The 13,672-nt window shown below is 43.7% G+C and overlaps 1 protein-coding gene across 5 annotated transcripts in view; it reads right to left on the bottom strand.

The window, feature by feature from the left end:
* The window catches only part of APH1B (aph-1 homolog B, gamma-secretase subunit), a 105,969-nt gene that overhangs the window by 74,709 nt on the left and 17,588 nt on the right, over positions 1-13,672 (bottom strand). For 4 of the 5 annotated variants that reach the window (XR_009245590.1, XM_058665729.1, XM_058665730.1 and 1 more), the window contains exon 5: positions 513-640. The exons of the other annotated variant lie outside the window; for it this stretch is intronic. Coding sequence is in view for 3 of the 4 variants with exons in the window: in XM_058665729.1 (XP_058521712.1) it covers positions 513-640 (128 nt within the window). In the remaining variant the exon portion in view is untranslated. The remainder of the gene's footprint in view (positions 1-512; positions 641-13,672) is intronic. 5 annotated transcript variants of the gene reach the window in all.

The following is a 13,672-nucleotide window of genomic DNA, read 5'->3' on the forward strand; positions in this document are numbered from 1 at the left end:
ATCAGTATTACTGATCAAAGAAACAAGAACGGTGCATACAGTATGTAAAAAAACAGTAAGGAAATCTGACTTCATAATTCTGAAATCAAAACAACACGAGAAAAGTTTCACAAACACTGGTGTTGAAGACACCATTACAATAACCAAAGAAACAGAAGTAATGAGCCAGTTAAACAGGTTATAATTTTCATATGATGATTTAAAACTACTACAATTTGTATCTTAAAGGATTTGAAGAAAGACGAAGATTGTTTCAGATGCACTCCCTAGCACGTGATGCCAGAAGGTTTCAGCTTTAACACACATTAAAGACAAGACACAGGAAATTCTTTAATGAGACTCACCCAAAAATTACATGGCTGTCTTCCTGTGTTAAAGCTCAGGTGATCCAGTCATGTAAAGAAGTTTCCTAAATTGTACCATGTGTGTTTATTTCATTTAGAGCAGGATCTGCCATTTCAGATACAGGGACTTGCTTGTCAAGAAACTAGTAGTACAGTGAAAACACTCACCTGAGCTGACACCAGCAGATGAGTCAGGAAAATGATCAGAATGACGTACCACTTTTTCTTCTCACATCCATCAAAAAATACAATGCCCCAGAACACATGAAGCAGCACGATGACCAGCGTCATGAAAGCTGAAAGACAGTCAACAGGAGTGCCCGGTCAGATGACAGACAGCAAAGCCCACCGAGTGTCCAGGGCTGCAGGGAGTTTGACCAACATCCCACAGAAGTAGAGCCTGACACGCTTACTCCAAAGGCAGCTCAGAACATAACAATTCTGAATGAAGGAACATTTCTGTAGCAGTTTCCTTTCTAGAGTGCAAACTCGTTAAGTAAAAATTCACCAGTGTCTTTCTCAATTTGCCCTCTATACTACTTGCAAGAGGCTTTTCTTAATTAAAAAGAATATCTTCTGTTTACACAAATTTCTTCACTAAGATCTAATTTCTCGGGCCCGGCGCTGTGGCCTAGCAGCTGAAGTCCTCGCCTTGAATGCTCCAGGATCCCATATGGGTGCCGGTTCTAATCCCAGCTGCTCCACTTCCCATCCAGCTCCCTGCTTGTGGCCTGGGAAAGCAGTTGAGGACGGCCCAAAGCCTTGGGACCCTGCACCTGTGTGGGATACCTGGAAGAGGTTCCAGGTTCCCGGCTTAGGATCGGCATGCACCGGCCGTTGCGGTCACTTGGGAAGTGAATCATCGGACGGAAGATCTTCCTCTCTGTCTCTACTCCTCTCTGTATATCTGACTTTGTAACAAAATTAATAAATCTTTTAAAAAAATCTAATTTCTCCATAGGTTCTTTTTTTTAAAGGCCAACAGAAGGCTAAAACATTAAAATTCAAAAAAATTATCTAATATTCCCCATAAGGAATGAGCACTGAATCATATCATCACTCCCTGGTTTTCTTGGTGGTGGTGGTGTGTGTCCTGCATCCTGGATAACATTCTTTATTAAATGCAATATATTCTGCAAGTCTTAACATGAGAAAAGAAAGGCACACAGACTTCCCAGTTAGGCCACCTAAGAAGAGACTACTAACACACCAGACTGGCAAAACTTCAAGTCTGATAATTTTCTTTCACACACCTAGACGGAACACAATCTGGCATTACTAACTCAAGCGGAAACTTTGCATTGTTCACTTCACTCCAGCAATTCCACCACTACATCTGTATGCTAAACAGTGAGTTCAAAAGTCAATAGGTAGGGCCCGGCATGGTGGCCTAGTGGCTTAAGTCCTCGCCTTGAATGTACCAGGATCCCATATGGGCGCTGGTTCTAATCCTAGCAGCTCCACTTCCCATCCAACTCCCTGCCTGTGGCCTGGGAAGGCAGTTGAGGATGGCCCAAAGCCCTGGGACCCTGCACCCGCGTGGGAGATCTGGAGGAAGTTCCTGGTTCCTGGCTTTGGATCGGCACAGCACCGGCTGTTGCGGCTCACTTGGGGAGTGAATCATCGGATGAAGATCTTCCTCTCTGTCTCTCCTCCTCTCTATATATCTGACTTTGCAATAAAAATAAATATTTTTAAAAGCTTTTAAAACAACAATAATCATTATATAGTTGCTAAGTATCTGGGAAGTCTGGTCTGAAGATTATGAGTAGTATCTTTGTAGCCAGACAATCCTGAGTTGGATTCCCAGCTCCACTAAACAGGACTGGGCAGGCCATTTAAACTAAACTTCTATTGCCTTTATTTATCAAATAAGGATAATACTTACACGGTTGTTGCAAAGAGTAATGCATATAAGCTTCAGCTTTTTGAAAAATCAGACATTTTAAAAATGTTTATTTATGCATGTATTTGAAAATAACAGTTTCTGAGAGAAAGGCAGAAACGGAAAGATCTTCCATCAGCTAGTTCACTCTCCAGAAAGCCACAATGGCCAGAGCTGGGCCAGGCCAGAGCCAGGAGCCAGGAGCTTCATTCAGGTCTCTCATATGGACTGTAAGGATCCAAACGTTTGGGTCACCTTCCACTGCTTTCCCAGCCAATAGTGGGGACTGGACCAGAAGTGAAGCAGCCAGGACATGAACCAGTGTCCATAAGGGGTGCCAGCGTCATACATGATGGCTTACAGCTACACCATAATGCCAGCCACAACTGTAGACATTTTTTTTTAAGATTTATTTATTTTTATTGGAAAGTCAGATATACAAAGAGGAGGAGAGACAGAGAAGGAGATCCTCTGCCTGATGGTTCACTCCCCAAGCAGCTGTAATGGCTGGAGCTAAGCCAATCCAAAGCCAGGAGCCTCTTCTGGGTCTCCCACGCGGGAGCAGGGTCCTAAAGCTTTGGGCCATCCTCGACTACTTTCCCAGGCCACAAGCAGGGAGCTGGATGGGAAGCGGGGCAGCTGGGATTAGAACTGGCACCCATGTGTGGGATTCTGGCACATTCAAAGCGAGGACTTTAACCACACGCTATTGCGCTGGGCCCTGTAGACATTCTTTAAGAACATTTTTTTTTAAATATTTAATTATTTGACAGAGTAGACAGAGGAAGGGCAAGACATGGGGAGACTTTCTATCTTCTGGTTCACTCCGCAAATGGCTGCAAAGGGTGTGATAGTCCAGGTTGAAGCCAGGAGCCCAGAACTCTATCCATTTTTCTCAACAACTGTCCACTGCTCTTCCAGGCACGACGTCTGGGAGCTGGATCAAAAAAGTAACTGCCAGCACCTGAATTAACTGGTACCCTGATATGGGATTTAGGTATTGCAAATGTTGTCTCACTCTGCTGCACCACAATGCCAGTCTCTTAAAAAGATTTGTTCATATTTACTTGAAGGGCAGAGTGTCAAAGAGGTAATATCATTTGGTTCACTCCCCAAATGCCTGCAACAGGCAGGGTTAGGCCAGACTGAAGCCAGGATCCAAGACTTCATTTGTGTCTCCCATATGGCTGGCAGGGACCCAAGCAGTTGGTCATCATCCACTGACTGCCAGGTTCTGCATCAGGACTCCAGAATGGAAGCACCAAGTAGCTAGGACTCAAACTGGCACTCCCATGTGGGAGGCCAAGAGCTACCTTAACCTGCAGCATCACAATGCCTACTCCAAAACCACAGCTGCTTAAAAATGGCAGCTACTATGTGTTATGGTCTACAGATTCAAAGGTGAATAAGCCAGGGTTTTTAGTGAGTTACCCTATTAGGCAGGAATACAAGCCAAACAGGCATGACACATTTTTCCAAGTTTCCTGGGCTCTTGGCTATATATTAAAAACGTATTCTTCATTTGTACAGAATAATTCTTCCTCTGATTTTGTATTATTCACAGAATCATCTTCGTCATCCTCTTTTCCATTATACCATACCATATGTACTTGTATTTATTCAGAATGAGCCAGGCACTGCTATAGGGACGGGACCTATCAGAGTACACACACAGCCCACAGTACACAAACCTTGCCCCATCTTTTCAGCTTACTGTTTTAATATGGTATCTAAAAGACATCTCTCAGACATTTCTTAAAATACTACAGAAGAGAAGAGACAGAGGAAGATCTTTAATCTAATGATTCACTCTCCAAGTGACCGCAATGGCCAGAGAGGAGCTAAGCCGATCCGAAGGCAGTAGCCACATGGGTACAGGGTCCCAAGGCTTTGGGCCGTCCTCAACTGCCTTCCCAGGCCACAGGCAGGGAGCTGGATGGAAAGTGGAGCTGCCAGGATTAGAACCAGCACCCATATGGGATCCTGGTACATTCAAGGCAAGGACTTAAGCCAGTAGGCCAATGCACCAGGCCCTAAAGTATTTTTCTTACGAGTAGGAAAAAAAAAAAAAAAAAGAACCTTCTACAAGCTAAAAGAATATCAAAATCCAAATGTATAAATGGAACTTACATTATTTCTATAGTTTCAGAATACATTCTTCTAAAAACAGCCAACCACAGCGAACAGGTTTGATAATGGATTTACTCTTTTAAAATTTTCTAAACCAGACCAGCACGATGACTCAACTAGTTAATCCTCTACCTGCAAGTGCCAGCATCCCATATGGGCACCACTTGGTGTTCTGGCTGTTCCACTTCTCTGCTTATGGCCTGGAAAAGCAGTAGAGGATGACCCAAATCCTTGGGAAACTGCCTCGCTGTGGCAGACCTGGAAGAAGCTCCTAGCTCCAGTCTCCAGCTCAACTCAGCTCCAGCCATTGCAGCCATTTGGGAGGTGAACCAATGGATGGAATATCTTTTCCTCTGGCTTTCCTCTCTGTAAATCTGCCTTTCCAATAAAAATAAATAAATCTTTAAAAATATAAATAAAACTCTTTTAAACCAAATTCCCTTGGTGGAGAGTATTTCAGTCTAATGTGTTTCTAAGTAAAGTAAAAGGAAACATTTTCTGCTTGGCTATGAATACACCTTAAGTACTCTAGCACACAGATCTAAGCACCCTCATTTCACACTTGTCTCTCTTTTCATCATTCCAGACACCTACTTTTCCATCCTTGCAAAACTAACGGTCTAAGATAGCAACTGATGCTCATCCTGGATCCCGGAGAACATGGAAATTGCTGCTCTCCAGCTTCCCCGGACAACATTGGTGTGACTACAATTGGTGGTTAGAGACAGCCAAGAACTGTTGCCAGGTGGTGGCAGCCATGGCCAAGCCTTCTCAAAGCCTACAGTCAGTCTCAGTTACACCCAGGCATGACATGAGTTTCTGGATCATTTTTTCCAGGTGACAGAAAGGAGCACGCTTTCAGGATTCTGTGAAGAGGAAGACTCTCCGTCTCTAGATGAAGAAACACTCAACATTCTTGAGAGATCCCAAATGACATAACATGAGTAGAAGTCAGGCCCCAGAACTTATCAAACGTTTTTGAAAATGACTCTCCTTAACGGGAACTTAACTTAAAAAATTTTTTTTGGCTTTAAAAATTGTAAGGGAATTCAATTCTGTGACCTGATTTATTATTACATATAAAAATCAAATAAAGCTGTCCAAAAATAAAAAAATCCATTTCAAATCCAACTCAAATTTTACATGGCTGTATGAAAGGTACATTATTGTCCCTTAATACTAATAAGATCATACAGAACATGTCCCAAACGCAACTTAAATGACTGCAAGTGTTTAAATAGCACTTATGATTTTATACATACGAAAACACTACCAAAACATGTTTACAAGCTGAATGGACTGCAAGGGATAGGAGTTAATGTTTAAAGTTCTCCTAGCAAACATTGAGGAATAATGAAACATTCTCCTCAAATCAGCTCATCACTTAGAAATTCAGCTCTGGGAGCCAGATCAGAATTTATCTCATCCAATTCCCCCACATGATGAAAACAATTCCACAGGATCCACTTCAAATACATGCATTTTAGGAGCTTATTTCATTACACAGCCACTGTGGAAGTCTTTTAAACCCACACCAAGTCTGCCTTGCTCTATCTCAGTGACTCTCAGTTGGGACAATTTTGCCATGTTTGCAAACATTTTTGGTTATCACGCCTGGAGAACCTGGGGGAGAATAGTTCTGGCATCCAGTGAATAGAAAGAAGCCAAGAAGGCCGTTAAATACCCTATAAAATGTAAGACAGCTCCCAGTATCTCCACCCCCATGCAAAGAATTAGCTGGATCCAAATGTTAACAGTGCTGAGGTTGAGAAATCCTGTTTTGACTACTGCTTGTTGATCCTTGGAAGCTTCTTTAAAGAAACAAAACTCTGTTTTTTTCATATGTGACACATTGAGAAATATCTGAAACTTCCTTATGAACTTCTGTCTCCCAAAGTACTGTTCTAAAACTATACCAAAACACATCCACTGTAGTTGCTACTGGGAACGCGGTGCCCAGGGCAGTGTTTTCAGGAGCCTGAGGGTCAGAGCTCCCTGAAGCAGCAGGCAGTAAATGTAGGCTCTCAGCTTCCATTATTTCCAATTAATGCACTGATATCATGAAATGAATTAGAACCTTTCCATTCTTGTCTCTGGTCTGAAACAGTTTTAGCACCAACACATTTATCTTTTCTTTGCATGTCTCCTCCAAAGGGTTCTCAAACCACCTATTCCTCGGGCCATCAATAAAGCAAAACCAAGGCTATAAGAACAAAGATTTAACTGGAAATTGGAGACCAAGATCTGCAGTAGAAATGGGCTCACGTTACAAGAAATGGGAGGAACTGGCCTTATTGCCAACTGGAAGGATGGAACTGCATCAGCTAAGTAGAGCAAGACTGCAGGGCGGTGCCCCCCTGAAAAATGCAGTTCTACTGTCTTCTGATCCTTCAGAACTCATGATGAAAAGTCAGCAGTTTCTGAAATTGCTGTTCTTCAGAATTTCAGGACAAAGTCCCATCAGAGATGGAAAAAAAAAAAACAGCTTACCACATGAAACAATGGATCTTAACCTGAAGAAAAATATTCAAGCCTAAGTCCTTAATGATGACTTCAGAATCATGAAGAAGGTGATCAAACCCAACAGATCCACCCAGTAAGGTAAACCTCATGATTTAGCTCCAAAGAACTCCAAGATTTCCAAATACTTACGCATATAAGAAAAGCCTGGTTCTGGGAAATAAAATCTGTTCCAGGAACAGTGTTGGGAAAATTTCAGAGTACACCAAAGAAACATGTTACAACGTGAACAATTCTCCAGTAAGTTGTGCAACACAGTGGCCCTGATGCGGATATTCGTACTCTCTTTAAAAGAGCTATGAAGAGGTAGACAAGTGATTCCAGCAGTGAGTAGTGTCCTTGGTGAGAAATCAGCATGGAACAGATCATTGAACGATAACTACCCAGTCCCTCTTTCCAGAACAGATATAGAGCTATTTGGGATCAAGGTGTAGTAGCTGAAAAAGGCTAAACTGAGCAAGACAGCCAGCTGAAAACACAGTGGTTTTATTCACCTTCAAATGATAAATTTTTTATGTGGTAGACCAAAAAAATGTAGAATGATACCATACTAGATGCTTGAAAATGTGACTTTGTCCAATATGAATCATCTTCACAGAGTACTAAACTGCTCATCGTGGCTACTGAAAAAACCCTCTGAAATTCACTCAAGAATTCAGAGCAGCAGAGGATGAAAAAAAAAGGGCCATTTCACACAGGAAGAAGAAATGAGAACTATGGACAAAGTAGAAAACATTAGACTCTGGACCAGCATGGTGGCTTAACAAGCTAATCCTCTGCCTGTGGTGCCCATATCCTATATAGGTAATGGTTCTAGTCCCAATTGTTCCACTTCTAATACGGCTCCCTGCTAATGGCCTGGAAAAGCAGAGGAAGATGGCTCAAGTCCTTGGGACTCTGCACCCAAGTGGCAGATCAGAAGAAGCTCCTGGCTGCTAGCTTCAGAATGGCTCAGTTTTGGTCACTGGTGCCATTGGGGAGTGAACCAGTGGATGGAAGTTTCTCTCTCTCTCCCTCTGTCTCTGTGTGACTCTTTCAAATAAAAATAAAACAAAAAATCTTAAAGAGAAAGGAAAAGGAATAACAAAGAATACATAGAGTATCACTGTGTCACATAATGGCAGCTGTGATAACATACCATAGGAAACTAAGATTCTGATCAATCCAGAAAATAATAAAAATGTTGATTAAACTCTACTGTCAATCATTTCTCTGTATCATTAAGAGGTTTACACATATTTTCTCTGCCGCTTTGGTAATGCAGCTATTGAGATAGTCCTACTTACAAAGATCATCTGCAAAGGAGAGTTACAGATAGATGGAGACAAAGCAGAGAGAGATCTTCCATCCATTGGTGTACTACCTGCTACATGGCCACAGTGCCAAAGGCCAGCCCAGAGCCAAGAGCCAGGAGCCAGTAGTTTATCCAAGGTTTCCAAGTGGGTGCAAAAGCCCAAAGACTTGAGCCATCTTCTGTTGCTTCCCCAGGTGATTTAGCAGGATGCTGGATCAGAAATAGAGCAGCTGGGGTTTGAATGAATGTCATTATGGGATGCCAGCTCTGCAGACAATAACCTAACCAACCAAGCCACAGCACCAGCCCCCAATTTTTCATTTAAAAGTTTCAACATTTCAAAAACCTGCCACATTATAGAGATTATTCTTACACTATATCTAAAAAGGAAACTCAAGGTCAACATGTGGTTCAGCACATAAGGCTACCGTCTGCAATGCCAGCATCCCAAACTGGTGTTGGTTTGTGTCCCAGCTGCTCCACCTCTGACACAGCTCCTATTAGTAGTCTAAGGAAAGCACTGACAGTCTGAGTGTTTGAACCCTCTGCAACCCAAGTAGGAGACCCAAATGAAGCTTCTGGCTCCTGGCTTCACCCTGGTCTAGCCCTGGCCATTATGGCCAACTTGGAAACAGATGGAAGATGTCTGTTTCCTTACACTCTGTGACTCATTAAGATAAATAAATGAATAATAGTTGCAATAACAAGGATTTACTTTCAAACGCTCCCAAATCTAATAAACATGGACTGTGCTCTTGCTGGAGAAGGCTGGGCCAGTTACACAGCCCTGCTGCAGGCTGCTGGAGCTGGCTTCTCACTGCAGGTCCACCATACAGTGTCCCTTCAGGGGGCCAGTATAAGAGGGCACTCGCTACTAGGGCATGTTCTTTTCAGGACGCATGGCCACAGTTCAACCATTGAAGTCTTTTTTTTTTTTTTTAAAGATTTTATTATTATTGGAAAGCCGGATATACAGAGAGGAGGAGAGACAGAGAGGAAGATCTTCCATCCGATGTTTCACTCCCCAAGTGAGCCGCAACGGGCAGATGCGCGCCGATCCGATGCCGGGACCAGGAACCTCCTCCGGGTCTCCCACGTGGGTGCAGGATCCCAAAGCTTTGGGCCGTCCTCGACTGCTTCCCCAGGCCACAAGCAGGGAGCTGGATGGGAAGTGGAGCTGCTGGGATTAGAACCAGCGCCCATACGGGATCCCGGGGCGTTCAAGGCGAGGACTTTAGCCACTAGGCCATGCCGCCGGGCCCACATTGAAGTCTTTTTTAAGCCTCTGACTTACAACAATCTACTATTGCCTGGCCAATTCAGAGTCAAGGGGTAGGAAAGTTTAAGGATGTGGATGTATATAATTCTATTATAGGAAATGACAAATTGTGATGGAAATGCAATCTCTTACTTTCCTCTTAAACAGCTTCTAGATCTTTTATCATACTGACAATGTTCCATACGAATTTTTAACTTCATCAGCATTCCTGTTAACTCATAATACTCAAAATTAAGCCTGTAGTGACTTCATTAGTGATGCTTTAGTAAAATTTTTAGTAAACTAAAACATTTAAAACTAGGCGTGCATTGTGGCTCAGTGCGCTAAGCTGCCACCTGTGCTGCTGCCAGCCCATATTGGAATGCCTATTCAAGTCCCACCCATTTTGCTCCTTGTCCAGCTGCCTGCTAACGTGCCTGCATACCTTCAAAGGCAGTGGAGCATCATCAAAGTACTCAGCACCTGCTACTCATGTAGGAGACAGAGTTCTAAGATCCTGGCTTTAGCCTGCCACAGACCTGGCTGTTGTGGACATTTGGGGAGTGAATCAATGGATGCAAGATTCTTCATCTCTCCCTATTGTTCTTACCCTTCAAATACAAAAACAATTTTTTTTAAGTTTAAATTATCTAGATAAGAGCACTGCCTTAAAAATACACCTAAAAGAAATCAAATGGGGGCCAGCACAACAGCTCAATTGGCAAATCCTCTGCTGCAAATGTCAGCACTCCTTATGAGCACTTGTATGTGTCCCATATGCTCTCCTCCTGCTCATGGCCTGGGAAAGCAGTTGAGGACAGCCGCAAGTCTTAGGAGCCTGAACCCACATGGGAGACTCAGAAGAAGCTCTTGGCTCCTGGCTTTGGATTGGTTCAGCTCCAGCTATTGAGCCACTTGCAGAGTGAATCCAGCAGATGGAAGAGCTAAAACTACAAAAGCAAGCAAGCAAGCAACCAAGAAAAAGATGAAATGAAATGGTTTGGGGATGCTGAAAAAAGAGTCTTTTTCACTGAGCACTAGTTATAGACATTTTTCTTCCACTGTTAAGGGAAGTAATTCAGAAGAGAACAACCCAAATTTAATATAGTATTACAGAAATTATTTTCAACTCTTGTTTTCATCTTGACAACCAAAATCTCTATCTTGATAACATAACTAGTCATTTTTATAAAAATTTATTGATTCTCTCCCCTCTCCCCTGTCTCCAGGTTCCTGTGGTTGTCAGGAGCTGGGGTGACAGTGAGTCACTGGAGCTGCTCAGCCACTCACTGCTGCCAGTGGCAGGCTGTGTGCTGGGCTGTGTGCTGGGCTGTGTGCTGGGCCGCGTGCTGGGCCCTTGGGCTGGCAGACCGCAGGACGTGCAGCTGGCTCTATGATGCCCTGATGCACGTCTTGCTGGAAGCTCTGCTTGTCAACTTGTCTTTGGCATGAAATTTTGTAGACTGACGGCTTAATTGGGTCTTTACGGAAAAAATATTGCAGAGCTGATAAAAGAGGAGCTTATTTTTATCCAAACATTGTGTCTTTGGAAATTCTGACTGCTAACCTGGATGGGTCCTAGCACTGTTCTTCATTCTATGCTATAGAGAAACAGTATTTCCTGCCGAAGGACCCTGTGCATGTTCAAGCTGTTTCCAGACTTGCTGAGCAGAAGGCCTAACCTCAACCCCACTGGCTCTACATGTGGATCTATCAGGTCCTGATCATAGAATTGTTATTGTAGCTGTCATGGGAAGAACTCAAGAGAATGCATCACATGGAACTAATGTGGGGAAAAGGGTTTGGTGAAATTTCAAAATCATAAACACTATTATATTGCTTTATGAGCCAAAATGGATGAAACCTTTTTGTTTAGCTTAGAAGTCATACATTTCAGTTTGCACTTTATACACACACACATACACTTGTTCCTGAATGATCTGTTTCAGATTATAAGCTGGCAAATGTTTTTTATATTTCCATTTTTAGCCAAATAGCAATATAAGGAAAAAACAATGAATTTTAATTTATAATTACAGCATGTTTAAATGTACAATTTAATGGCTAGTCTTAACTGTTCCACATTTATGAAACTAATTATCCTAGAATACAATTGAGAGTTAACTTTTTTACTCCAAATTTTAAAAATTAAAATTTATTTGAAAGCCAGAGTTACAGAAAGATGGAAAGACAGAGATATCCTGTATCTTCTGGTTCACTCCCCAAATGGCCACACAACTGGAGCTGGGCCAGGTCAAAGCCAAGAGCCCGGAGCTTTTCCTCTGTATCCTGTGTGGGTGGCTAGTCCTAGACACTTGCGGAATCTCCTGCTGCCTTCCCAGGTGCATTAGCAGGAAGCTAAATCAGAAGTGAAGCAGCCAGGACTCCCAACTGGTACCCACATGAGATGCTGCCACTGCAGGCTAACACTTCACTTGCTGTGCCACAGCACTGGCCCCTATTAGTTTATTTTAGAGTGTATAAAGCATTTAAATATACATTTCTTAAATAAACTGTGCTTAATTCCTAAATGACAGACATGAGAAACTGAAGGGTTAGATGGAACTCCACGCTAGCTCTGCCCAGAACCACATCTCTCTTACCTCCAGCAGCAAGAACGCCTCCTTGCTGTGCCTGGGACAGCTTCCCTGACAAGCCCCTTCTTTGACCCACCTAGCTATTATGTATCCTTTACCTACATCTCCACTCAAACCACACTTCCTCTGTCACCTTAACTTAGCTTTCACTTCAAAAGGCATTTAATGAGCGCCATGGAAATAAAGGACTCCACCAGGTGCTAGGAAAACAGCAGTCAATGAGACAAGATGGAGCCCTTGCCCATGTGGCTTAGCACCTAGAGAGACTTTCAACAAGCCACATCATCAGCCAATTCATCACAATGGTGATAAATGTTACACAGGTGGCGTACTAAAGCATACACGAGGGACTTGGAGCCACTCTGTGGATCCTCATGGCTCTCTCACCTTCTTCATTCTGTAGAATGTATCACATTTCATTCTAAGTGTTGTTTTTATTCCTCTTTTACTATGTGTACAACGTATGGACATTAACTGGGTTGTCTTTCTAACACATAATCAATAAAAGTAATTGTTATTTGTAGAATGACTAAATAAACAAATTTTCCCTAAATACCAAATGAACAAACCATGGTTGCAGACAACTGCTTAGGTTGCCTTATACCTAGCAAGTGTTAAACTGCTGGGAGAAAAGCAGCTAGCAGTTGGTGGGCACCTCTAGGCCTGGTTAATGCCAAGTTTGTGTAAACTACACCAGCATGTCAGCATGGTTGACTATTCTTTTTAAGATATGTGGGGAAGGCAGAGAACGCCAGGCCAGGACATGCTACCAAACCCCCCAGGCAGGGATGCTGCAGGTTGCCTGAAGATGGGAATCTGGAGACATGTTGGAGTGGGTATGTTTGACAGGGGAGGAAAGACTTCCGGGGTCTTCCACAGATTGGGCCACTGTACTTGCAGGTAAGTGAGGAAGCTGAGACATATTAGTTTAGAGTAGGGAAACCAGAAGGCATGTTGGGTCAGGTCAATGCACTCATCCATGTGGGAGACCTGGGATGGGCTAAATGGTATCATCCACTACCCTTAGCAAAAACTGAGGCTGGGGATGGGGTGCGTGCCTGGCAGGGCTAGGCCACAGTACCCACCTGTAGGCGTCAGGGCAGGAGGTGGGCCAAGTCAGGGGCAAATTCTGTAGGGGACTTGTGGTTCACCTCTGTGGGACTGCAGCATCCACCAGTTTGTGGAGAGCTGGGGATGGTGCCAGGCTGTGCCAGGCTGGACCACAGAACTCATCTAACATTTGCAGGACCTGTGGCTGGGAAGAAGCCAGGCACAGCCAGTCTGCAGCTGCCCCCAGTACAAGCAAAGACCAGGACTGAGGGCAGACCATGCCAAGCAGGGCCGTGGCATCTGCCAGCACATGTGAGATCCAGGGCTGGGAGCAAGCCTGGTGGGGGAACATGGAGAACTGACCTGCTAGGCTGCAGCTCCTGCTGAGGAGCATAATACCCAGGGTTGGGGGCAAGCCAAACCAAGGAGGTATACAGCACCTGCGTGGGCTGAACCTGGACCTGGCATGAGAGCCAGGATAGGGTGTGGGCAATGCCTGGCTGGGGTAGCCTGCAACATCCACCAGCAAGAGCTGAGACTAAGTAAGCCAAGCCAGGCTGGGTTGAAGCACCCCCCAGCACATGCAAGATTGGG

The sequence above is a fragment of the Ochotona princeps genome, chromosome 6 (genome assembly GCF_030435755.1).
Source record: "Ochotona princeps isolate mOchPri1 chromosome 6, mOchPri1.hap1, whole genome shotgun sequence".
NCBI lineage: Eukaryota > Metazoa > Chordata > Mammalia > Lagomorpha > Ochotonidae > Ochotona > Ochotona princeps.